Raw genomic sequence first — 26,359 nt, forward strand, 5'->3', positions numbered from 1 at the left:
CCTATAGCTGCGCGGCTATACTCCGGCTAATATTGTTAATTATGACGTACAGCCGAGCGGCTATACTGTTCAAATATTCTATTCAATAAAAATTAGGATTTTATCGTAGCAAAGCTGAGCCTTGAGATAAATCAATTAGACAACATTCTAGCTTTTTTCCCCAATGTGCGCTTAGGGTTGAGGGAAAATTTATGCTTTGTTTGTGTGTTGCATGTGTATGCGCAGTGATATAAAGAGGTTGCTTATCTTTTTAGGTGCGCTTTGTCATATTTACTTAAATAAATTTGAATATTCAAAAAGTATAACCACGCAACTATACTCTTTTAGTTTTAAAAAAAAAAGTTCACAAAATAATTTAAAATAATTAATTCTATTTATTAAGTAATTTATGAAATGAGTAAAATAATAATAATAAAAATATAATTACTACTTAAAGTAATTAAAAAAGACTAAGATATTACTTAATTACATATATTCAATTAAAGAAGTTGGCCAAAAAACTAAAGTAAAGAAACTAATTTTATATTTTTAAAATTACAAATAAAATGGGATAACAACCTCTCCCGACGACATTACGTCGGCACAGACCTATACCGGCAAATATTTGTCGAATAAGACCTCTCCCGATTAAATTCATCTCTGCCGACAAACTTTCGTCGAGAAAAGTGTTTTTGAAAATAAATATAAACTTAGTATCTTTAGGTCAATAAATGTTTTTTAAAATATTTTCTTTTTAGTAATTAAATAATATCTTAGCTTATTTAATTACTTTTATTAGTAATTATATTTTAATTATTATTTCTTTAGTGAATAATTAGTATTAAATATTTTAATTAACTTCATAAATTATATTACTTAATAAATAGATTTTTAAATTTTTAAATTTTTTTCTTAAATAAAATATTTTAAAGAGTAATCTATATACATAAAGGCAGAAGGCCTAAAAGTGAAATTTTTAATAACCCCGAAACTACTTTTGGTGAAGTAAAATATTGAAACACACATATTTTATTTAAAAGAGGGTAAAAGGGTAAAACAAAAAGTGAATTCAAATTTTTTTTTTTAAAAAAAAAAAAGCAATTAAGGATAAGACGTGTTTTAACCCCCCCAAAAAAATGAATAAGATGTATTGTTTTAAAAACCTCACCTCATCGTGCAGTTCCTTTCAGTTTAACATAAGAGAAAACAAGTAAAGGAAACGTTAGCTGAAAAAAAATGGATATTAAAAAAACAAGGTAAGAAAAAATATAATTTTTTTAAGATAAGATAAAATATTGTTTAATATTGCAACAACCATCTTCAAAATTTGGTAATACACTAATAATTGTGGTTTTTTCTTTTAAGACAAGTAATCTTTTAATATTGGGCTCTAAAGGGGTTGGACCGTTGGGTTGGACAATCAGTCTAAGGTGTCAAACAGGTCTGGCCGAGTCGCCCGATAAGACACTACTAGCATTTTTGGGCAGACTAAGATGAGGTAATTCGACCCAATGACCTAGGCTGGTCGGAGGCCCGTCGTGAGCCATGTCGGCTCGAAGCCCAACAGATCTACCCATTTTTTAAATTATATTTATTTTAGAGAAAAAAATTAAATAATATTATTATAGTTATATATTAAATCCATGTTTTATTTATTTATCTAATAGTATATTTTAAAATGTAATGTTTTCTTTATAAATAAAATAATTATTTTGTTTTTCAAGTTTCAATTTCTTAAACTCGAACCATATCTAGCAATTGGTTATTTAAATGTACTTCAAATAAAGTGATTGACCACTTTTTTCAACAAATAATAAATCTTGTTAGTATATGCATGTTTGTAAAAAAGATTGAAATGAAATTGAAAAAAAATATTACAAAAAATGGCAGGACTTGCCTCGGAATTTGTGACGAACCCTATTTCCTGTTCGACATCTAACCAATGTCAGGCCCACTTTCCTAAAACGTTCTTTAGCCCTAATTTAAATTAATAAAGACTTCAATTTTGGCAGATTCTCCCTTATAAATTGAATATCTTCTAATTTATAGTATCTACAAACGAGCATAGAAATAATCACAACTTTCAGCATGCACAAGGTAAAGGCACACACAACAGTTAAGACTATTCAAATGGGCTTCATGCCCTCTACCTAAACTCAAAACGAGCAAGCAGACCAGCTAAAGATTAAGTTTTACAACCCAAGAAAAAAGAAAGTAGAGAAAGATAAATGAGGAATTCCTACAGTGCAAACAGTGCCGATGCCTCGAGGTGGTGATCTTGACGTTGGATATCTAGAATCTGGGAACGTAAAACAGAAAATGTGAGTGGACAAAAACAAAGCGTTAAACATAATTTATATTCAACAGAAATAACCCCTTTTGTTTTAGAAAATAATGCCAAAACACTATCCAACAAAATCCTTTTGCATACATACATATATGATATATATCATCCGATACTTGAAAATAATTTAATTCAGTATACTTATATCATGACATACGATAAGAAAAATCGATTTAATTAATACCTCTCAAATTCTTGGAAAACAATGTATACTAGTTTATTTAATCCTTATTGTAAAACTGTAAATTTCAACACCACCCAAGTAACCCGTTAATATAAAATATGATCATCAAAACCCAAAATCCTTTTTCCAGCAACTATACCCTTGCAAAATACAATATGCCAAAAAGTTCCAAATGTCCAATCTCAATTATGAACTTCATTTCAAATGTTCATACCTGTGCAGTGTACTCTCAATGCACATGCTCAAGAAAGCTCAATTTGGAAATAAAGTCACATATACGCTTACACACACACACACACACACACACACACACACACACACACACACACACACACACACACACACACACTCCAACCGGGGAATTATTTAACTAGACCACGGGATAGCATCACATTACCCCGTGATTAAGGTTGAGCAATCCAACCGGGGGACTATTGCTTCGCAGCACACACACACACACACACACACACACACACACACACACACACACACACACACACACACACACACTCCAACCGGGGAATTATTTAACTAGACCACGGGATAGCATCACATTACCCCGTGATTAAGGTTGAGCAATGCAACCGGGGGACTATTGCTTCGCAGCACACACACCGACAACACATTGCACGTGCTGCTGAAACAAGCCAACAAGTCTTACGCGAGCATACTGCCCCGCCAAGGGCCTACAACACACCCCGCCAAGGGTGCCCAATATCCTTTCACACGTCGGCGACACATCGCACATGTGGGTAACATTTGAATCCAAGTATCAGTATCCCATGGGAGGTACATGTAATGATGCAATTCATAATTTCAATTTTCAAAATCGATCCCAAACAAAAAGTGACTAAAATACCCCTACCCCAAAGGGCAAAAATGTATTTGCACAACTAAGTAATTAAATAAAAACAATTTGTTGGGTCAAGGTGTTACAAAAAAAATACAATACATAAGTTGAGCTTGGCGTGGATCCATATCGACTCGTTTAGTGGCCCAACACGAGTCCGACCAGGTTCCATATTAGATGGAGCAATGAACTCGGGCCAAAATTAATAATTTTCATAAATAAATGAGCCCGATTCGGCCCGTTTATTAAATAAGATGATTCTAAATGGGCCAGCTCAGCACGGCCCGTTTGACACCCCTAGCCCAATTCTAGCAGCTCCCATTGATTTTACTCTATTAGGTAATTATGCAAGAGGACATAATTGTAATTTTATTTTGGTTAAAATTAAAATTTCGTTTTTATCAACCAAATGCAGTCCTGTAAAACAATATTGGGCAGACCAATCGAAAAATTAATGAAACCAAAATTCCCCTCAATTTGAATGAAATTACAACACTGTTTACAAAAAAACCCAAACGAGTGGCATTAGAGAAATATGCCGAAGTAACATAGGTCTTCTTCCCCACTTCTGAAAACCCCAGGTCCCTCCAGACTCTCTCAAATCAGCTTTGTGATTTCTCAACCAGAACAAAATAGTAAGCGCTTCTTTTACAAACCCATTCATTTCTTCATTGGTTTTAACATATTTAGCACTTTTTTTGTGTGCTTTCCCCAAGTTGTTGAAGTTTCTTTCTTTAGCTTGAAGAACGATATTTGACTTTGTTTGCTCACTATATTATATTATACTTGTATGGGTCTGTTTTAGCGATTGAAATATATAAATTATTTACAATAATTTTTTAAAATTTTAAATTTTTCTAAAGTTGCATGTTGTGCTTGGGTGAAATTAGGGTTCTGCCTCTCCGTTACGACTTTTTACGAGTGTTTTGCTTTCCATTTTGGTCTGTGATGTTAAAGGTTTCTTTGGGTTTGGGTTGCATGTCTCTAAAGGTTTCGTTGTGGGAGCAGTTGATATAATGTGTTTGGTTTACAAAGTGAATGTGGTGGCCATGAGATTGTCTGAGAATTCTTTACATACTGGCTGGAACCAAATGAAAAAAGAGTTTGGTTTATTTGCAAATGAAATATAATGTTTAGAACAGAGAATCAGTTTACAGAGTTCAATATTGATTATTTTCTAAAATAAACTCAACAATTGTAATGTCCTCAGGCCCTCAGGTTAGTTTTGTAAGTTTAGCATGGACCACCCCTTCGTAGTTGGAGGAACTTTTCTATGAGCTTGGCACACACTGCTGGCCGCACACAATAACTTTTGTTCTAGTTGTGTCTTACAAGTTCTCTCAGTTTGGGAGGTTTTTGAAAATTCTCACGCATTGTGGTGATGTTTATAGTTTATATATATAATTTTTTCCATATGGTTTCTGGTTTCTTATCAATTATTTTGAATGTGGTTCTGGGATTGCAGAATTTGTTGAATTGTTTTCTGATGCGTGAGGGAAATATTTGTATGTATTATTTGGTCATTAAGTAGATGTTTTTTTTAAATAAAAAATCTCCCCCCCTTTATTAAGTTGCACTACATAAGTAGGTGATTTTGCGATCTACAATTAAATTGCCAAAATGCAGTTTGCATTATTTTTTGTAATTTGAATATCAATGTGGTACGTAAAAGTGGAGCTAAATGTCACACACTTTTTAATTTTAATCTTTTAAACCGTGTTTTTTATTTTTCTCTGTTGATACTAGGGTTTAAATTGGTCTTAACTCTTAAGGTGATACAAAATTGGCAGGGTTCAACTGAATGTGACTAGTGATTATTGCAGACGTTGATGGTTGGGAATTTCACTTTGGTTCTTAGTGGCTTTGGATCTAGACTTGGCTTATCTCAATAAGGAAGCATGCTTATACACAACTAAAGCAGTTTGAGCAGCTCAGGTTCTCCAGATTGGTGATGGATTGCAATAAAGAAGAGGCCATTAGGGCCAAGGGAATTGCAGAGAAGAAGATGCAGAGCAAGGATTTTGTGGCGGCTCGTAAAATTGCTATAAAGGCACAACAACTCTATCCTGATCTGGAGAATATATCTCAGATGCTTATGGTTTGTGAAGTGCATTGCTCTGCTGAGCAGAAATTGTTTGGGAGTGAGATGGACTGGTATGGTATTCTTCAGATTGATCAAACAGCGAATGAGCTAACAATTAAGAAGCAGTACAGGAAGTTTGCTCTCCAACTTCATCCTGATAAAAACAAGTTTGCTGGTGCAGAAGCTGCTTTTAAGCTGATTGGAGAAGCTCAAAGAGTGCTTCTCGACCGTGACAAACGAAGCATGCATGACCTGAAACGCAAGGCTTCTGTGAGAAAACCGACTGTGCCATATCGACCCCCGCAGAAGGCAAGTTGGAATTCGAATGTTGGAGTTCAAAACAACTTCAGAGGCAACTTTTCAAACATTAATCCCCAGAACCAGCAGCAACAGCAGCCCTTTCCACCAGGGTATTCAGATTCCCGCTCTACTTTTTGGACTGTTTGCCCATTTTGTTCAGTTAAGTATCAGTATTATAGAGAAGTTCTTAATAGATCTCTTCGTTGTCAAAGTTGCAATAAGCCCTTTGTTGCATATGACACAAATGTGCCAGGTGCACCACCACCAACTAACTTAAGTCAGCAGGCATTCCCCCAGCAAAAAGATGGTACTAACAAATCTGAAGTGAGATTTCCAGGGAATGCTGGAGCTGATAATTCCAAAGCTGAATCTTTCCGAAAGACAGGTCAAAAGGCAGGTAGCTCTTCTGGTGTTCACTTAGTTAGGGTGACGCGTAAAAGAAAGGGTGTAATAGAATCCAGTGAAAGCTCTGACTCAGAAAGCAGCAGTGAATCTGAAGAGGATATGGTCATTGATGATGCTGTTCTTCAGGCTGGACTGAAATCAGGAATTTATGGAGAGCAGCAACCACGGAGATCTTCACGCCATAAGCAGCAGGTTTCTTATAAGGAAAATCTAAGCGATGATGATGGCATTCCTCCATCAAAAAGGGAGAAGAGGAGTGGCTCGTCGTGTGCCACTGAAGAGGAGGATGAAGACGCATCTAAAGAGGAGGCCTCTAAAATGAGTAATCAATCTGATTGTGCTACTGGCACTAAAGGAGATGAGGAAAGGGTGAAACAGAAAGAAAGTGCTTGTTTTGAAGAGTGCTTAACAAAAAGTGTCGGGGAAACCAAGAAGTTTGAGGCTAAAGAAAGGGTGAAGGTATTTGATTGTGAGAAAAATTCTGAGGCTCATGAGAATTCTCCACTAGATAAAAGCTCCCAGGAGGAACAAGAAGCAGACCCCTTTTTCTCATTTCCTGATAGTGAGTTCAACGACTTTGAGAAGATCCGGAAAGAAGAATGCTTTGAAGTGGGGCAGGTGTGGGCTATTTATGATACTCGAAATGGGATGCCAAGATACTATGCTAGAATCAAGAAAGTTCACCTTCCTGGATTCAAGGTGCAGATAACGTGGCTAGAGCCAGACCCTGAAGATGATAATGAAATGAAATGGGCTGAAGCAGGCTTGCCATTTTCTTGTGGGAAATTCAGACAAGGTCACTCTGAAACCAGGAAAGATCATCTCATGTTCTCTCATACGATGTCTTGGGAGAAGATTAAAAGTTATTACCAGATATATCCAAGAAAGGGGGAGACTTGGGCCATTTTCAAGAACTGGAGTCTAAACTGGTACTCTGATCTGGACTCTAATCCTAAGCCTAAGTTTGAATATGAATTTGTTAAAATTTTGTCAGACTATGCTGAGGGTGTTGGAATATGGGTTGCACTCTTGGAGAAGGTGAAAGACACTGTGAGTGTTTTCTGTCAAAGACTAAATGATGGGAAAGGTATTTTAAAAGTTCTACCAGGTGAGTTATTGAGGTTCTCCCACAGAGTTCCGTCCTTTATGTTGACCGGTGATGAAGGAGTAGGAGTGCCATCAGGATCGTTTGAGCTTGATCCTGCCTCTTTGCCTTTTGATAATGAAGAAGTTCCTGTTTCTAAAGATCTTAAAACGGAGGCTAGTACTCATCCTAATGGGTTTTCTACATCTCCAGATACAGTCAATGAAGATAGTAATGCTCGCAAAGTATCATCCTCAGAAGGTATTGAAATTCCAGAAGCTGAATTCTACAACTTTGATGCTGATAAATCCCTGGCCACGTTTCAGATTGGTGAGGTCTGGGCATTATATAGTGATGAGGATGGTTTGCCAAAATACTATGGTCTGGTCAAGAACATTGATTCTCGCCGATTAAAATTGCATATTGCATGGCTTGATTCCAACTCACTGCCAGACAATGTGATTCGGTGGCATGACGAAGAGATGCCCATTTGTTGCGGGAGATTTAGGGTTAAAAGAAGTCCACTCCAGGACTATGATTCTTTCATGTCCTTTTCACATCGGGTAAAAGCACTTCCTGTTAGTAAGAATGAATTTGAAATATTTCCTAGGAGAGGTGAGGTTTGGGCATTGTATAAGAACTGGGCTGCTGATATCTCATGTTCTGACTTGGAAACCTGCGAGTATGACATAGTGGCAGTACATGCGGAAAATGATTTGCAGAGAGAGGTCTTGGTTTTAGAGCGTGTGGATGGTTACAATTCAGTTTTCAAGACTCGAGTGAAAGGAAGATCAGCTGAAATGATGACTGTCCCGGAGGTTGAGCTGCTGAGGTTTTCTCACAGCATTCCTTCATTCCAGCTAACAGAAGAGAAAGGTGGCAGCCTGAGAGGCTGCTGGGAACTTGATCCTGCTGCATTGCCCGTTCGTTTCTTCAGTTAGACTTGAGTTGGCAATGTGGACTGGTCTTATGCCTTATAATGCACGTTCCCGGATTCAACCAATGCCTCTCTAGCTTGGGCCTTTTCCCGGAATGCTGGTGTGGAAAATGGAACGATCTCGGAGAAGATTCTTTTGTATTTTAGTGCGACTCAGCCTGCTCAGTTCTGATAAATGGACCAGCCCTCTTTTGTGTGTACTCCGACGAAGGTGCATACGATTCCAGATAATTTTTTGCAGCCCAAGTGTTTTGGTATTTTGGTCTTGGTGTAGAAAGAGGTCGCTCTGCTGGTTTTATGTTGCATATTCAGAATTTCTTGTTTATGTAGACCCTTTAATTTTTCATGAACCCTGGCTACCTGGGCTGGACTAAATGACTGATGGTGCTGGAATGTTAACGAACAATGAAAGAACTGAAACTTTTCTTCTGTAACCAGAACCTTGGTTTTTAAATTCCTCTGAAAAATCTCTTTTTCCTAGATACTACTACTGTTGTACTAGCATCTCATGTTTTGATGTTTTACAAAATTAGAGTGCCCCAACCAATGCTTTATTTTGTAGGTATTTTTCCAACAACTTTTGTGGGCCAGCCTCATTGCATCCTAGTTTTGCAAGGGCATTCTCGATATTAAAGTCTTCAACAAATGAACACTTCTGGTACCATTTCCAGCTGCCGCCAGAAAGTACTTGAGGCAATTGAATAGCATTCGATTGATATCACTTCGCATTATAGTTCATGAGTACTTTATTTGCCCCTTCAATCACGTTCCATTACACGTGATAAGAGTTTCATATGACGAAACGTAATTGGATGGGGATAACAAAATATTAGAAATACGCTATTTCCGTGGTATGCAAGTTTTTCTCCGCTGAAGCTTTTTAAAGACTTTAATGTAGGGCTTTTAGTTTTACTTATTCATTCAACTTCAGTTTCTTCAGGATTCGATTATAAACAATGACAGATTTGACACTCATAATTGTTGACAATTTCGTAGTTAATGTCTAAAGCCAACGACTTTCAACTTTCAATTAAGATTTATGTCTCCTTTTTAGTGGTGCTTAAGAATCATGTTTTTATTAAATAGATTTTAAACTAACTAAAAAGACATGAGAGGGCATTTGGTCTAGTGGTATGATTCTCGCTTTGGGTGCGAGAGGTCCCGAGTTCGATTCTCGGAATGCCCCCATGCCCTATATTAACTTTTTTGTTTCTTTTAGAACTAATAAATCGATTTTGGTTTTTGATTTGTCGTGTCGTGGTAAAACTGGTAAATGGTAAATGGTAAGTAAATGGTAAATGGTAAATGTGTAGAAAAGTAACAAAACAGAAAAGCACATAGTTGAAGAAGTTACCAACTATCAGTTTCGCCGCTAAACTCTCTCCACAAAGTGAAGTGAACAGTGGTGGTGTTGTACTAGTCGCTGATTTTCCCTCCAAAAATCCGACCCTCCATTTACTCGTTACCCCACTATCTTCCCAAATTTCCTTCACCTCCAAATCCCTAAACCCTAAACTCTCTCTCTTTCCTTCCTAATTGAGTATGTTTCTTTACTTCTGTATAATTGCTACTCTAGTTTTCACCGTCGCGACCAATTTTTCTTATTTCTATTTTTTGCCCTTTTGAAATTTCATTGCTTTGTTTTAGGGTTCCTAGTGGATTCTGGTATTCTATTCGATGTGAATTGAAATGGGTTCTCTTTGGGACGAAAACGATGAAATCAAGCCAATGGAAACAAACCCAGTTGTCGATTGTGCCCATACCCAGCCCATTGATAGTCAGATTTCAAGTCCTCCATCTCCTGGTAATCTTTATAGTTATTTTTGTTAAAGTTGTGTCTTTTATGGTAATTTTTGTTCAAACCCACCAACTTTTGTCTGTGAGCTTTTCATGGACAAGTCCAAATCTGTTACATGTTTGAGCATATCTGTCACATTCGGTGCATGTCATTGTCAGCATTTACATATGGATGTACTTTAGTATGATCTTCAAGCATGCCAGGATGTGAATGCCGGTGTCTATTGGTTTAGGATTCCCATTGGGGTAAATTGATTATGAGAGAGTTTTCTTTATGATTGACCTTGATTCTAGAATATAAAACTTTATCTTCTTTCTAATGACATATGAAAATTGTTAATGAGCTCACCCTCTTTTTTTAAATAATGAAAATTAGATGAAAAGGCCAAATTTGAGGATGCTCATGAGATAGTGCAAGATACTGTGCCTTTTGATGATACTGTTCTAGTTGAAGATGCATTCGAAACTCAAGTGCTTAATCTTGCTGGCGAAACCCAAGTAATGGATTTTGGTGCTGAAACCCAAGTAATGGATTTCGGTGGCGAAACCCAAGTAATGGATTTCGGTGGCGAAACCCAGGTCATGGATTTTGGTGGTGAGACCCAAGTATTAGATGATATAAACTGCGTAGAGAACATGGAAACTCAGTTATTAGAGTTTGAAGATGAAGTTGTCAGTGACACTGACAGTGAAGAGTCGGATACAACTGAAGTTTTTGATGATAACAAGCATCTAACTCATGATGAATCAGTAAGAAGAGGTTCTGGTCAAGTAGTGAATGAGGAGAAGATTTGCTGCACTCCTTTTGAAAATAATGAAAAGGGGTTAATGGAGCAAGCCAATAATTCGATCCATGAGAAACAAAATGCAGGTTTGACCTCTTTAAACGCGTTAAGAATACCAATCTTTCGATTATTATTGTATCATTAAAAATCTAAAGCTTAACTATGCATGCTTAAACAATCGATGCATTATTCTTTTGCTTTATCTATTATTTCAATGATGCATTTCTGGGAGGGAATGAATTACATCATGGGATGATGGATTGCAAATTAGTGCCTTTTTGTAATTCATTGTATGGGATATCATTCTCTCTTTTTTGGTCGAAATGGGATATCATTCTTTGGTTTTGGCATGCTTGTTCAATTTTTTCATTCATAGGAATTTTTGGAATTCAAATGAACTCTCATTTTCACATTTAAATTCTGCATTCAAATATTATATGCTAATTCTTAAAAGTAAGTTGGGGTTTTATCTTTTAGGGCTCCATGTTTCTACAGAAACGCCTGTGGATAAAAGCTCCCCGGAACTGAAACCCGGTATGTACTATCCCACTTCTTTATGGTTAGATAGTGTATTTTTTCTAATCAGAAATTAGAAAAATGTTTATTGATGTAATGATCTTGCTTGGTTGTGTATAAATAACTCCTTCAAACAGTATGTAATCCATCTCAATTACAAATTTTGCCCGACTTATTTTGGATTAAGATGCTGCCAGTTTGTTTAAGCATATTATTGGTTTCTTTTTCAGTCCATTGTTTCTCCATGCCATTGTGGTTCATTCAGAGCACAGATGTCTGAGCCTAATTTCTATCGATAATGTTGAATTGATTTTCTAAAAAGCAAAAATAAAATATAAAGGAAACATGGTCTGCATTTATTTTTCAGTTGCTTATATCGGAATTTCTGGTGGCATGTCTTCTTGCTCCTTTGGAATTGTAGAAGTATTGGAAATTCAGAATTCAGATTATTCAATTCAATAATATTAATATTCTTATAAAAAAAAATACAATAATATTAATGCACTCCTGATGGGAACTATTATGTCAATCTGGGTTTTTATTTATTTATCTGTCTTCCCATTTTGGCCAGGATCTGTGCATATGCATTTCACCTCAGTCCGTGCCGCATCCTTGCGGGCCTCTGGTCTAGCAGCTCGCTTGAAGGGCACAAGTAGTGAGCCTCCTTCTGTTCCAAGTAATAGTCAGTGTTTGGAGCCACTTTCTGGGAAGGATAATGCAGTATCTCTTTTATGGGGTTCCACCATAGGTGGGGAGAAAGTCAACCAGGAACATGATATGGGGAGATGTAATGAGAAAATAAGGAGGTCAACGAATGAGAACAATTGCAGGACTGGTAACTCAACAGCGAGAAAACTTTTTAATGAGGATTCAGATGCTGAAGAAAAGGGATTTCCTCATAACAGCAGTAGTGGTGAAGAAGGAGAAGGCTTGCTTCAGTTTCCTTGTAATTTGGCAGGGTTGAGCTATATTGACTCTCAAGAACCTGGTGAATTATCACAGGCTAATGCGCTTGATTTTGTGGATAAGTTCCTCCAAGTTAATGTTGAGGAGTTTGATAAAGAAGTTGACCGTGGAGCGAGTGCTGGGGAAAATTCAAAATTTGTCTCAAGTGCAAAAGGGCCACAAAGATTGGCCAAGAAAGCCATTGATAAAAGCATAGTTCAAAATGTAGGCATTTTTGATTGGGATGACAGCCGGGAGAATGAAGAGGGAGGTGATTTTTTCTGCCGGAGAAAGACAGACTTCTTTGGTGGTGGAAGCCATGGCTGGAGATCTCTTCCCCAATCCCAGAAGTCCAAAGGGAACAGACATGAGGGCCAGAAGGATCACAAAAACCAAGTACAGGGAAAGAAGAAGAAAATGGGTGTAATTCATTCAGATTCAAAACTATTGTTGCATAATTCAAAATTCGACAAGAAGACAGAACATGAAGATGAAATCAAACATAAAAAGAATCTCGCTAGTGAGTTTGACAAGCAGTTTGACATCAACTCCCCTAGAGGACAGTTGGATGCTAATGTCAAAAAGAACAATGATCCTGAAATGCTAGATGTAGGTATTGATACTCAGATGGCAGCTGAAGCTATAGAAGCATTATTTAATGGTGAAGGAATTTCCAATTGTGATGCTATTAGTGCACTTCCAGATGTTCAAGGAAATCCAAAAAGTTCTCCTGAAGGTTCCATGGGTGAAAAAACAAAGAATACACTTTCTTCAAAGAAACCCTCTTCTCGGAAAAGAGTACGTCTGTCTGATGCAGGGGTTGCTTCTCGAGAATCTCGACAAGCCAAGAAAACTAGGATTGGTGCCAAATCTGGGAAACATTTTACAATTTCATCTCCAGAATATTCTAAGACTGCCAGGAAGAAGTGCGAAACAGAGTTGGTGATAACAAAATCAAAGAAGGCCAAGTCAAATGCTAAAAAGCACCTTAACATCAATGGGAACAAAAGCTTGGAGAAAATACCTTCTGTCGCTATTGACCTGAGAACAGAAGGATCTATAAAAAGGCATTTACCAGATGTTGGTAATTTTGTACCCGTTGCACGTCAGACTAGACAGTCTATGGTGGTAAATCAGTTACAGAAAGCTGACAAAGTATCAAGTGATTGTGGAGAAGAGTCGAGCTATCAGACACAGAATGTTGCAATTAGGGAAAAAATAATTAGTTTTACAGGTGTTCAGAAGTCTAAAGTGCTAAATGCAAAATCTTCAAAACTAGGTTCCAATAAAAGTGGAAAAGTTGGAAATACCAAACCAAGCCAACAGGAGGAGTCAGATTTCAAGTTCGAAGCAGTTAGTAATGGTATTAAATTGGATGTGTTAAACTTTCCCAAAAGAAGAAGATCTCGGCGAAATATGTCCATTCAGGTTTATGGATCCAATAACTCAGATGGTCCATCTGAGCCATCTGTTCGGGCAGACAAAATTGGACAACATAGCCACAAAAGGTTGCAGAGTGGTGCGAAAAACATTTGCAATGATATAAAGTTGACAAGGAGGACGCGATCATCTACATGTGGAGACCAGAATTTGGATGGAAAGTTTGCTCGAGAAATTTTAAAAGGAGGTCCTGGGGAAGCTCCCGTTCATTGTAATTCTTCTCATAAGGATGGGAGAATGATATCAGTGATTATAACTGGCAAGAAGGTAGTTGGGATCTCTGACAGGAAGAGTGATGCAAATTGCTCTTCTGCTACTAAAATGTCGGATGAATTCCCAAGAGAAAACTGTAAACCATCTCATTCATCATGTACTACTCCAGTTAACAATAAGGTGCCTGTCAATGCTGCATCTCCCGTTTGTATGGGCAATGAATATTTTAAACAGACATGCAAGAGGAGGCTGTTAGGGTCAAGTCTTTTGAAAGAAATCCGTGGCCTAAGTGCAACTGTGTGTGAACCAACTTCAACACCAGAGTTAAGAAAGAGGAGAGATATGACTGATGTTCGAGTATTGTATAGTCACCACTTGGATGAGGATATAATTAAGAAGCAGAAAAAGGTACTTTGTTAATTAGTTTAGTCTAAATATAAACTCTAAAGTAATCTTATCTGTTGATCTTTGTCTTGTAGATTTTGGCCCGACTAGGAGTTTCTGTAGCATTGTCTATGACAGATGCCACACACTTCATAGCAGATCAATTCGTGCGTACGAGAAATATGTTAGAAGCTATTGCTTTTGGGAAACCAGTGGTGACACATTTATGGCTCGAGAGCTGTGGACAAGCTCGCTGTTTCGTTGATGAGAAAAGTCATATACTAAGGGATAATAAAAAGGAGAAGGAGTTTGGATTTAGCATGCCGGCATCATTAGCACGTGCATGCCAGCATCCACTTTTACAGGTAAATATTATGTTTATGTTGGTTTGACCAGATTTATTAGCTACTTATTCTGCAGTTCTGTTAACACATGAGTTCTGCAGGACCGTAAAGTCTTCATCACCCCAAATACAAAGCCTGGTAAAGAAATAATTTCAAATTTGGTCAAAGCAGTCAAAGGCCAGGTACAGTCTCCTATTTCATTTTGTAAAGCTTGATTTATCTGTTTTGCAGATTTTTTAAGTGTCTTTAAAAAAAAACTTTTTGATAATAAAGAACATTTTTTTTTTTTCCTGCAGCAGAAAAAACAGAAATTAAGCTCTCTCTCTCTCTCTCTCTCTCTCTCTCTCTCTCTCTTCATGCATGTATACTTTTTATTCTTTTTCTTATCAGATATTTGGGTGCCATTACTTCTAGCAAACTTTAGGTTGAGTTGGTTTTGATGTTATTTGAATTGCCCCTTAGGCCGTGGAGAGAATTGGTAGATCAACTCTGAACGCTGATAAAATTCCAGATGATCTATTGGTTCTATCTTGTGAGGAAGATTATGAAATATGCGTGCCTTTACTTGAAAAAGGTTAGTAGCAATCTTCTTTATGTCAAAAGTATCTATAGGAATAGAACTGATTGTTTTGTTGTGACACTGCTGTATACTTGCAGGAGCTGCAGTTTACAGTTCAGAGCTGCTATTGGATGGGATTGTTACTCAGAAGCTGGAGTTTGAAAGGTTGGTTTTATTTCCAGGGTATACTTTTACTATCAGAGAATAATATCTTTTGTTCTGGTCGAGAGGGAAAATAACAGATTAAATGGATGTTTATAATTGTATTCAATTGGTTTCATCCTCTCCCATAAAATTTTATTTTATTTTAAAAAGATAAATGGTTTTGATTCGTAATGTTCATCCCTAGCTTGGCGAAGACTGGAGTTTATGTTTGATGTATTCTTAACCTTGTTTCCCTAACACATTTTGCAAAAAAATTGGACAGGCATCTCCTCTTTTCTGATCAAGTTAAGAAAACCCGTTCTACCATATGGCTGAAGAAAGATGGCAATAAGTTCCTGCCTGTAACAAAAAATAAATGAGGTGAAACATTTTTGTTTTCTCAGTTTCCCCTTTTCTCCTTCATATGGTCACCCATTTTTGTTAGCTGCTTTCCTAATTGACTTGGTTTTTATTTTTTTCCCTTTATTTTTTTCATGTAAAAATATATATGCTGTACATAAAAAGTGTAAATTTTTCCGTCTTCATTCTCCCGTATTTACTGGGTAATGTAGCTAGTTAGCGGTCAATGTTGCAAATCGTGTAAATTCAAACTTGATGTATCGAAGCCATGGTTCCTGGCACTAATCGATTACTTTACTTCAACACAATTTGGTACCTTTAAAAGATTGAGCTCTCGTTTTCTCTCATGTAAGATGATATTAAATCATGGTATACATTATGGAGTTATGAAGAAGCAAACCCACTATTAGAATTCTATAGTTATGACATTATCTAAGGCCCTTAGATGAGGTCTTATCTTTTAACCATTGGATCATATTGATTAGCCGTTGGATTCACTGGTTAAGAGATATGACATCATGTAAGGGCCTTATATAAGGCCCTCACTATAGGACTTCACCCACTAAAGCTTGTTGAAACTTGTATAGGGTTCGCCCCTCAACCAACCCAAGATTTGACCATCTATTGGATCCTGATTAATGACCTTGATAATACTACCCACTAGGGGGAGAGATGAGGAAAATGGTGCACTTATGCTCAGAATTAAAATAAATAAATAAAAACAGCAAAAGCAATTGGCCAAAAAACTTGGATCTTACAGGCTTCATCTTTATATAATACAAAGCCCTGTATACTATTAGTTAAATTTGGCAGGAAGCAGTTAAATTTGGCCTGAGTAATGGATGTACACTAATTTGTTAACAATTGGCGAACACAATGCAAGCGATTCCTTGTTTGTACCAGGATTCAGTCATACTGGGCTGGAGTTTTGATTTTGTGCAACTTGAACTCTCCAGGTGAAATAGTGCATATACAATGAGTTGAGGCTCATGGCTATACCAAAACCCAATACCGAAGCAATCAATATTGAGTAAATAGCCATCAGATGAAGCTGAAAGAGATAATAAAAAGGTTTAGTTAACAAGACAAGATCTAAATTCAAAGGAACATCTGAATCAAGTAAGGCCCTGATGATAATGGAAGCAAAAGCGGAGTAAAATAATCAAGCACTTGACATTAAGCTACTTTGGTGGTCAAGATTTCAGATAAATTGTGGAAAAAAGCAGCCGCACTAAGCAACACACACATAGAAATCATGGAGCATATTAATGACATGGAGAGAAGCAAATTTATTTTTACATGAAATCACATTAGACAACACCACTTACTACAGAGTAGAGCAAATGGACGAGAATGGCCACAAGTGCAAACTCAAGAGCTGCATATGTCCATATATACTCCTTGATTGCTGCAAATTGGACAAGCAAACAGTGAGAGAGTTATAAACTATAAAGAGAGAAGAGAACTAGTACTTTCAGAGGCTCGTACCAAGGATGATGGAAAATATGGATGCCAAGAGGCCCAATGTAAATGCAAATGGTGCTGCAATAACAATCGCTTGAGTTTTCAAGTCACCAATCTACACAAAGCGAAAGAGCAGAATTACCATGCTTATGCCAATTACTACAGAACCTTTTTTTTGGTTGAAAAATTATTACAGAACTTGAAAATATAAAGATGCTCGATAAAAATTGCTTTACTTTTTCTAATCATGATTAATTACAACTTGAACCAGTTCTGTCTCTACTTTCAATATGTGTACTTTTCGGGACGCTGTCATTGCTCAGACAGTTTCTAGACCATACAAATGAACAGAAAAAAAATTTCATGACACCTGGAGCCGCATGTTACGTGTTCTTACACATTGTCTTGTGTAGTGCTGCGTACGGTTTAATTGCACATAATCAGACTGGATTATTTTGAATTTAATTTGAGATTGGATGATGTCAAACTCAACATGAGACATGAATAATTCCAGTTTAGTGGAAACCAAATAATTTGTTCTTAAAGTTTCTTCAATAGAAGAATGGCATACCAGTAGCTGCTCTAGGAAGAAGAAATAGCATATTGTGCTAATTAAGACCAGTACCACAAAGTCCTGCCAGGCACTGCATAAAATTATGATTTAATTAGCTATAAAAGGTAAATAGAAGAAAACTATCATATGCTTGACAAAATTGAATTCTATAAATAAAGTACAGGGGTGACTTGCTAAAAAAGAAAATCCTACAGCAGACATTATCAACTGCCTATTGATAAATCAATGACGTGGCTAAAATGGCTGTAATTTCTCTGCAAGATAAGAAATATGTGGATCCAAACTATACGATTTGGATCACCTTCTGGCACTTAAGATGGAGAAATCTATTTGGACATCCATGAAATCATGACTGACTGGAAATGGACGCATCATATAAAGGTTTCTATCCCTTTTTTTCTTTCTTTTTTCATATATCTTTATGATGCACAACCTTTAATAGTCATGATACCATGAATCTCTAAATAGATCTCAATCCCACAATATCTCACCTTATCGTTTCTGGACGCAAGCTCTGTTGATTGTGCTCCTGTCTGATACCCCTTTGAACAGAGCTCTGCACCCGAAGTAAGGTTACAGGTAAATTCTGAACCTCTTTCCCACATACATCACATTTCTTGTTTCCTTTTGTGCTAAACCACTTAATGGCACACTCTTCATGCACAAGTCTGAGAGCACCTTTGCAAAAGCATTCCATTTTGAGTGTATTTTGTTCTTCACATACATCAAGACATATCCTGCACACTGCTTCTTCTTCTGGAATTTCTTCATCATTGGTCTCCTCCACTGGAACTGGAGTTATTTGATCTGATTTGCCAAAAACAAAGTTAGAGAGGATTATATACAGTGCTATCATTTTACAAATCTTTCCTAACTTTTTCCATGGAACCAAGCGCATGGCTCGGTGAACCACTCTGCCAAACCAAACAGGATTCAGAAGCATCTCATTTGAGTCTGATCCATTTTCTTAACCAGAAATGAATGTAACTAGATCCCAACGGCAAGGAGAGAGAAAAGAGGAATACATAAGGCAATCAGTAGAAAGAAATTAATGAGAAAACCTTTGAAGTTATAGGATGTTTATCTTTAGCTGATTCTATACCCTGAAAGATGGAAATTCATCCAATCTTACAAATATATAAGCTGCATGTGCAGTGCAGCATGAATAAGAAACTAAAACAGCAGATTTACCACCTACCATTACTAGGATCTGTTTGGGTCTGCTCATTTCGAGTAGCAAAAGATACGGATCTTACAATGACAATATTTCGTCCAGGCACAGACAGGGACCTTGAAACTGTAGCCTGAACAGTTTCTTTCTGCACAACATTAACCCGAAGTACATCAGATTTTTCTCAGTTAGATGAGTTTCAGATTTACAAACCATCACATTAAAAAGGGAAAAATTTGGGAGAAGCACAAAGATTCAGATTTCTTTTTCTTTTTCATAGAGATATAGTAGTTTAATGGCGAAGTTGAGCTGAATTATAATATAAAACTATTAAGAGATACTCTGAGTATCTAAAGTGGAAACATAAATCACATTTCATTTGTGGGATAATGAATGGTCAGACATCATTCTTGGAAACAGCATTTATGGGATTAAAAAAAAAGATATCAACAATGTCAGTTCAATCATTGATAATGGTTTCTGTCTGGCAAATCATGAGAAAAGTGGAATTATCTTTGTTGCATGATCATTTTTATACAAATAAGTTCATGTCAAACCTCAAAAACTAGGGAAAACTCTAGAATGGATGACCACTTACATGTGGCTTGTGCACTTCATTATACATCCTCGCAGAGATAGGTGTAGAAACAGCGGGGGACAAATTTGACGCCGGCGTAACAGGAAGTGAGGTACATCTTGCCCAAGGAAGAGCTGATGCAAAATTGGCTATTGTAGGACTTTCAGGAGCTTTACTGGGGTCTGTACTAAGGAGGAAGCTTTTCTCACCATCTGGTAGAGTAGCTTTTTTCTTGAAGCTTAAACCCCGGAAGAGGCCACCTGATAGTGAGCTACCCTTAGAGGAGCCTTGAGACTGGAGTAAACCCTTTCCGCTGCGGCTACTGCCAAAAGCCGCAGGCCTTGGGGGTATTTGAAGTGATATGTCTGGGCGCCTCCCAGCGGGTCCAGGGTCTGTAGCTTCTTCCTTCACATTTTCGGGACCAGCCTGCATAAAACAATTATCTAACACTACTTGTCATTTGGCCTATAAGCTTTCATAAGATTTCTTATATCACTCCAACAAACTCAAATTTTTTATACAAAAGGAAAAACAACCCATATTTCAACAGTGGGTGGGAGGGTGTGCCCATTGCACAATTCAGCCAAATGGCTATAAAGACCATACTGATTTTAAAACAATACAGATCTGCAATAATAACAAAGGTAACTATAAAGCAGTTACATAACACAATCAAGATCTGCAAAAACTAGTTAAGGAAGGCAAAGAAGAATGTAACAGTTTGAAATCAGTTCCAATAAATAAATAAAACTAAAATTAAACCAGTGAAATGAGAAACTGGACACCCATAAACTTCATTCTTAATGCTATCAGATAATGATTCATCACCTGAAAACCAACCACCAAAGACAAAAATAACTATGATCCAGCTCTAATTTAAATACAGCAGCAAACCAAACAGATAGTATTTGCAAAAATGGAAAGAAAGAAGAAAAGGGATGCCCAGTTGGTTTCTTGAGCTATATCAATGGAGATTCAAGCCCAAATCTTTTTTTTTTTTTTTAAATGAAGAAGGGGGAAAACCCCAAGAATTCAAGCCCAAATCTTTCAAGAACAAACAACAAAGCATAAGCTGATTGCACACAGCTCCACAAGTAGTAAATGCAAACATTGTAACACACAAATATAGTGAGAGGTAGGGAAATTAAGAGATAAACCTGAGCAGGAGGAGCTTCTGCAGCTCCATTGCTCACTGCTTGAGTGGCTTGCATTGTTCTTATTAAAAAGATTACCCAGAAAATAAAAAGGAATAACAAATCTGAAACAGATACTGAGGAATGAAAGATATAAGGAAATAGGGAGAGTGATGATGAGCAGCGGAGGTTTTTTAATTTTTAATTTTTAATTTTAATAATAGGAAATGTTATAAGGAGGACGCTGGTCTGGTCCGGTCGCGTAGAAGATGACGCGAAATTTGTTCGATATCTCCAGAGGCTTTCTTCTCGTTGCCGCATTCACTCCCCCACTCGCGCTCTTTTTAGAAACTTTCTTACTCGCTTTTAAGGGCCCACTTCTTTCTTGCATAATTTGCATTTGCATTTTCTTTTTCTTTCAATATGATATATTCATTGTTTTTACCAAATAATTTGTTGGTGTGGTGATATTTTTCTTTCAAAATTAAAAATATTCCAAGTTAATCGATGCAAGAACATTAGAGTATCACCGTTGAATTATTCTGATTTTTAGCTTCTTAATGTTTTTTTTTTTTAATATAAGCGATAATATATAACATACTATTAAGATATCACGAGAGTTCGAACTTGAGACCATTAATTTGCAAGTTAATATTATTTTTCATTGAATTCACTGATTTCTCATTGTTTAGTAACACATACATAATTTTAAAAAAAAATATGCGAATTTCACATTATAATTCGTAATTCAATACCAAAAAGTACATGAATTAGAATAATTAATTAATAGCTGAAAGTATGTGGATTGCATCATTCATGAGATGAGGGCAACTATCCTACTTGATTGTAGTTATGAGTTGGCCCATCGCAATTAATTTCATCATCATCGTCGTCAACACCATTTCCAATTCATTCACCACACACAAACGAAACAAAAGAAAAACAAAGCAGCAGACAATGGATCTTTTTGCCATCAGCCTCCAACAAAAATCCATCAGTTATAGAATTGTTCACAAGCTAGCTATTATTCTCGTGTGCATAGCACTAGCAGAAATTCACATGCCATGGAAGAATCAGCTACACACCCTTCATTTTTCAATAATTATTTATTGACTAATGGGACAATAATCAACTCCACCATTCACGATTTATTAAAAATTATAGGTTCACTTGGTGAGTAGACTAGAAATTCAAACTCAAGACATTGTTTAATTTTTTTAAAAATTTGGGAAGTCCAGCCCGTTTGGTAAACTATAAGAAAATCACTTATTATTAAAAATTGATGTGAGAGAAAGTTATGAAGGAAAACAACTAAAGAGGTGCTTTCATTTTCTGATTATGCCGAAATCAGTTTTAAAGAGGGGTTGGGTTTAATGATTATGCGGCAATTATTTTCTAATTATGTGGAAATCAGTACCAACAACACTTAAAACAAAAAGTTTACCAAACGCCAAACTGCTTTCTCTCACAGTTGATTTCTCTCACAGCAAATCTGACAACGATTATTTTTACAGCACAGCAATGCCAAACTGGTCCTTAGTCAAAATCAAGGAACTTTTTGTACGTTATTGAATAGAAGTAGCGGTCAAAATTAATTCCAGTTTATTTGGTCAGGGTAGTGAGCTTGCCCGCTTATATTCAAGTTCAAATTCTCCTCTCAGTAAAGTAGATTACTTTAGAATAATTTAGACTATCGCTTGTATTAAAAAAAATTTAGTTTTACTTTATTTTATTTTTTGTTCAAATGTTGTTATAATTTTTAATTTTAAAATCGCACCTCTCCTTAAAGAAAACGGCAACCCAAAACGCCAGGCCCATCTCGAAGTTCCTCAGTCCAAATCCAAACTCCAAAACGCAAAACCCTCCCGCTGGTAGAGAGAGAGAGTCTTCTCCACCAGAACTCCGTCTGCTCTTGAGCTGTGTAAATCTCTACCCTCATTTTTGCCTTTTAATTCTTTAGCAAACATGCCCTTATTATAATATGCTTATTGAAATCGAACTTTTGATTTTTTTCTTTGGGTTCTGTATGTGTCGTTCTGTAGTGAAAATGAAGTTTCTGGATTGGTATGTAAAGATTGCACTCGGGTCGGCTCTGATTGGAGCTTCCATGGAGTTTTTCATGATCAAAACCGGCTTCTGTGTGAGAACTCTCCTTTTCACTCCTTTCCATCTTTACCCAATTGCTTCTTTCTCCAGATTATTATTGCTCTGCTGCCTATTATTTCTTCTTCCTTTTTTTTTTTTTTTTGGGGTGCAAGTGTCTATCTACCCCTGATATTTATAACTGGAGTTTGCAATTAACTGTTTGGTAGAGGATTAAGTTCATCTTTAAATTTAGATTTTTTTTCCCTTCTTAGAATTGATTAGATTGTGATTGTATGGTGCAAATTCATGTAATTTGATAAATATTACAGGGTTGTTCATAACTGTTGTAATGTATGAAAGCAAAACATCAGACTTGTGTTAGGGAATTTTGAAATTGGCTGAGATGGCATTATATGTGCATTTCTATATTCAATGTTAGATATGAATGATATTGGTGGTTGAACTGAACTTAGATGAGGTTTCACATTGACACGGTTTTTATTGATTTTTTGGACCCTTTGTATTGGCACTTTTGTTGGTGCTGATTACTCCCAAGTGGAGTTCGAACTTGGGGAACAACAATTTCCGCTAAATATTTCCTTTGATCTGTGTTGCTCCCCATTTGAGCCCTTGTTGCAGTGCACTTGGACTATGGTTGGGCCCTCTAAGTTGTCCTTGGCCACCTCTACCCTCTTCTCGCGTCGGGTGTCTCCTGTCCTAACCATTTGTTTTTCTTTCAGCAAAAGAACAAACACAAAAAAAAAAAAAAAAAAAAAAAAAAAACTATCCACTCTCTTTTGGCCCATCTGTACAAGAAACTAGTTACCTTTACATGTTAATGTTGTTTCTAACAAATGTCCACTTTTGTTGCTTGGCTTCATCTAGTCGAATTGTTCTGTCCCACATTTACCAAAAGGGTGCCTGTTGGATTCTCTCTTATCATTTTGATTTTGTTGTTGCACAATCTAATTCTTAGTCACACTCTTTCTATGCGGGCAGATGACAAAGTAACTGTTTTGGAGTCAGAGAAACGGGCTTGGGAGAATTCACCGGAGGCTCAGGCAATCAGAGATGCTCTGAATCCTTGGAAAAATCGTGATGCAGAAGCGAGGAAAGAATCCTAAATTGGATGGCAGCATGTTCATAAGGTTTGTTTAGTATTGCATGTTAGTAGTGGGAATCTAAAGTACTTTGTACAATGCAATCCATTTGCTTGGTACGACATACAATATCAAGAACTGCGACTGTTTATAGTCGTGATGCAATTCAGGATTCACAGTTGCTAGCGGACTCTAATTGACTGTCTTGTTAGTTAGTGTTTTCCTATTTTTCCACAACTTATGGCTGGTTCATGATCCTAAACCATTTTTGTTGGGGTGTCATCTGCCTTGTGTTGTTTCAATATCTGTATTAGTATCTTTAATAGTAATACAGATCACAGATTTTAATCTTTTGACTTGGCCATTGGTTTCCACGATTGATTGATTTGGACTAATATCTCTACGAAGTAGGAATGGTAGCTGATAGTATTAGAATCTGTTTATGAGCTCAGCTTGAACTATGCCTGGAAAGTGAATATAACCTCTGATATTTGACAGCATGATATAATTGAATTTTGAATATCTTGTTTATCATGGTAAAACATCTGATTCTAGTTTTTATTTTAACTCCATACTGCACAAGATTTGTCTGTAAACAGGTTTGGTATATCAAAAAACTGAACAGTGTTTTTGTGACTCTGCAGGAAGAAGATAACATTATTAGCGGGGGATCATTCTGAAAATACTGACAAGAAATTGCACTGTTTCTTCTGAGTAGAACAAAGTGAGAGACGACCTCGATCAACCTGAAAATTATTTCATTCCTCCGATTTCTGTAATTTCTATTCTTGTTGTCCTGGTTACTTGATCAACAATTTTGATGAATATGTTCATGTAGCCTTTTCGATTGGTTCTTGTAAGCAACTACAGCTCCGAATGATCGAAACAAAAGTTCTATTACTCGTAAACCTTTAGCATGTGTGCCATGGCTATGAAGCTAAAACCTTTGCGCCATGGAAGAATAGCTTGTACTATCTGGCCGACATTTTTATGGCCTCTGTAAGTAAATTCAGGGTGTTCAATCAACCTGACTGTTGCTCTGATAATTGCTACTAGTAAAGGAGAAAAACTTGTATGCCCTGGTTGTATGCACAGGTTGTCTCTAGCTCTCTCCTCACGTCACTTGTTTTTGTAAAACTCATAATGTGCAGTGACTTTGTAATGCGCTAAAATGAAATTGGAAATTGAGTGGCTAAAATTTTGTCAAGTAGTCAATAAAACTAGTCACTTACCAACCTCATAAATTTAAAGCCACACGATATCTTGAAGATGTAAGAAACAACACGTCCTGAACTTAAAAACAATATCTAAAAGATCATATGAATGCGTGGTAGCTTGACACTGAAAACGGGAGTTGGAACACTTGAATGCTTGTCGGCACACCCCAGGATTTGGCAGTGCGTTTTCAATAATCTATAATTTACTTTTGTGCTAATGGAAATTAGCACCTGAGCTTAGGGAGTAGGTTAGCTAGTCAGATAATGAACCATTAAATTGATTATCAATTTGTCCAAATAAAAAATAAAAAAATTGGGATTGGTTATCAATTTATCCAAATAAATAAAAAAATTGGGATTATCAAACCCACTTTAAAAATAATCATGAACATGAGTCCTCCGTTCCGTTGCTATTTATTAGTGCCTTTACTGGTATCGATTAATCAATGGTAAATGTCATGTATCATATTTATCGATCACATTATTTATTATATTTTTCACATGAATAAGACTTATCTGCACGAATGCATTATATCATGCAGACAACAATTTGATTAGATTTAAAATTAATTGGCAATGGAAAGAGAAATCCAAAATCTTATGTGCAAGATTTTATTTTATTTTATAAATCCAAAATGAACAGTTTGGGAAAGATGAGTGGATGGATGACAGAACCCACCACCAAATTGGAATGTCAAGCGAGAACCTACCACATTTTGACCAAACAAGAGTGAGAAGTGCGTTTTGTCACTGTTGCATCTACAAACAGGAAAAAAAAAAGAGAAAAAAAAAGAAAGAAGAGTTTTTGAACTATGGCCCTATAAGAAAGAAGCATTATATAGGCAAAGATCAAAACACACCTAAATTTAACTACCACAGAGTTAATATTCAATTCAATGAAAAGCAGTGAAGATTATGGATTGCAAGGAGGGTTTTGTTGATGTGTCTTGCTTCTTTCTATGGGAAGACAGTGCAGATTCAGAGGCAGATCATCACACTGGCCCTCTGAATGCAGACAACAGCTCTAAAATAGAAATAGCACTTGAAGCTGAGGATGCAGAGTCATGCAGCTCTGGCACACTTAGTGATCATGCATTTGGTGCTTGTGAGGCTCTTGATAGTTATTGTAAGAATGCCGAAGAGCGTCAGCAGAGTCGGTGTAGTAGCAAGGTGGGGCTGCAGTCAGATGCAGGCTCAGGTTATGAGGAAGATGAAGAAGAAGAAGTGGAATCAAAGATGGTTTGTCATGTTAACAAAAGCATGGATGAGATGGAGGAGGATAGGCTCTTTTGGGAGACTTGCATGGCAGTAGGGTACCCATCATCAAGTCCTTAATTTGTAATTACTTTTGATTGTATACCTCCTCTGTCTTTCTTAATTATTAG

General features: G+C 36.6%; 5 protein-coding genes and 1 non-coding gene across 7 annotated transcripts; 5 read left to right on the forward strand and 1 right to left on the reverse strand.

Annotated features, from left to right (window-relative positions):
- Positions 1-3,860: 3,860 nt before the first annotated feature.
- LOC117613891 lies at positions 3,861-8,653 on the forward strand. 2 transcript variants are annotated; one of them, XM_034342501.1, is made up of 2 exons: positions 3,861-3,992; positions 5,148-8,653. In XM_034342501.1, the coding sequence occupies exon 2, from the start codon at positions 5,309-5,311 to the stop codon at positions 8,168-8,170; it is 2,862 nt and encodes a 953-aa protein (XP_034198392.1). In that variant the 5' UTR covers positions 3,861-3,992; positions 5,148-5,308; the 3' UTR covers positions 8,171-8,653. The 2 variants fall into 2 exon arrangements, with proteins under 2 accessions (XP_034198392.1, XP_034198393.1); XM_034342502.1 differs by having other exon boundaries at positions 3,868-3,992; positions 5,181-8,653.
- A 627-nt stretch (positions 8,654-9,280) lies between these two features.
- On the forward strand, positions 9,281-9,352 carry TRNAP-UGG. Its single transcript has one exon. It is a non-coding gene; the product is annotated as a tRNA-Pro (tRNA).
- A 193-nt stretch (positions 9,353-9,545) lies between these two features.
- Positions 9,546-15,961, forward strand: LOC117616532. The gene is made up of 10 exons (XM_034345874.1): positions 9,546-9,706; positions 9,814-9,970; positions 10,340-10,834; positions 11,226-11,282; positions 11,836-14,270; positions 14,342-14,611; positions 14,692-14,772; positions 15,053-15,164; positions 15,248-15,314; positions 15,577-15,961. The coding sequence occupies exons 2-10, from the start codon at positions 9,856-9,858 to the stop codon at positions 15,671-15,673; spliced, it is 3,729 nt and encodes a 1,242-aa protein (XP_034201765.1). The 5' UTR covers positions 9,546-9,706; positions 9,814-9,855; the 3' UTR covers positions 15,674-15,961.
- Positions 15,962-16,338: 377 nt separating this feature from the next.
- On the reverse strand, positions 16,339-20,887 carry LOC117616397. Its single transcript, XM_034345705.1, has 8 exons — positions 20,597-20,887; positions 19,461-19,865; positions 18,890-19,010; positions 18,183-18,498; positions 17,689-17,761; positions 17,142-17,232; positions 16,982-17,061; positions 16,339-16,704 (listed from the first exon to the last, which is right to left on the reverse strand). Exons 1-8 carry the CDS (start codon positions 20,648-20,650, stop codon positions 16,564-16,566), a joined length of 1,281 nt encoding a protein of 426 aa, XP_034201596.1. The 5' UTR covers positions 20,651-20,887; the 3' UTR covers positions 16,339-16,563.
- Positions 20,888-22,093: 1,206 nt separating this feature from the next.
- On the forward strand, positions 22,094-24,803 carry LOC117613836. The gene is made up of 5 exons (XM_034342429.1): positions 22,094-22,132; positions 22,448-22,493; positions 22,615-22,710; positions 23,657-23,805; positions 24,402-24,803. The coding sequence occupies exons 1-4, from the start codon at positions 22,094-22,096 to the stop codon at positions 23,779-23,781; spliced, it is 306 nt and encodes a 101-aa protein (XP_034198320.1). The 3' UTR covers positions 23,782-23,805; positions 24,402-24,803.
- Positions 24,804-25,889: 1,086 nt separating this feature from the next.
- LOC117613862 lies at positions 25,890-26,309 on the forward strand. The gene has a single exon (XM_034342471.1). The coding sequence runs from the start codon at positions 25,890-25,892 to the stop codon at positions 26,307-26,309; it is 420 nt and encodes a 139-aa protein (XP_034198362.1).
- Positions 26,310-26,359: the final 50 nt, after the last annotated feature.

Source organism: Prunus dulcis, chromosome 1 (assembly GCF_902201215.1).
Source record: "Prunus dulcis chromosome 1, ALMONDv2, whole genome shotgun sequence".
Lineage (NCBI taxonomy): Eukaryota > Viridiplantae > Streptophyta > Magnoliopsida > Rosales > Rosaceae > Prunus > Prunus dulcis.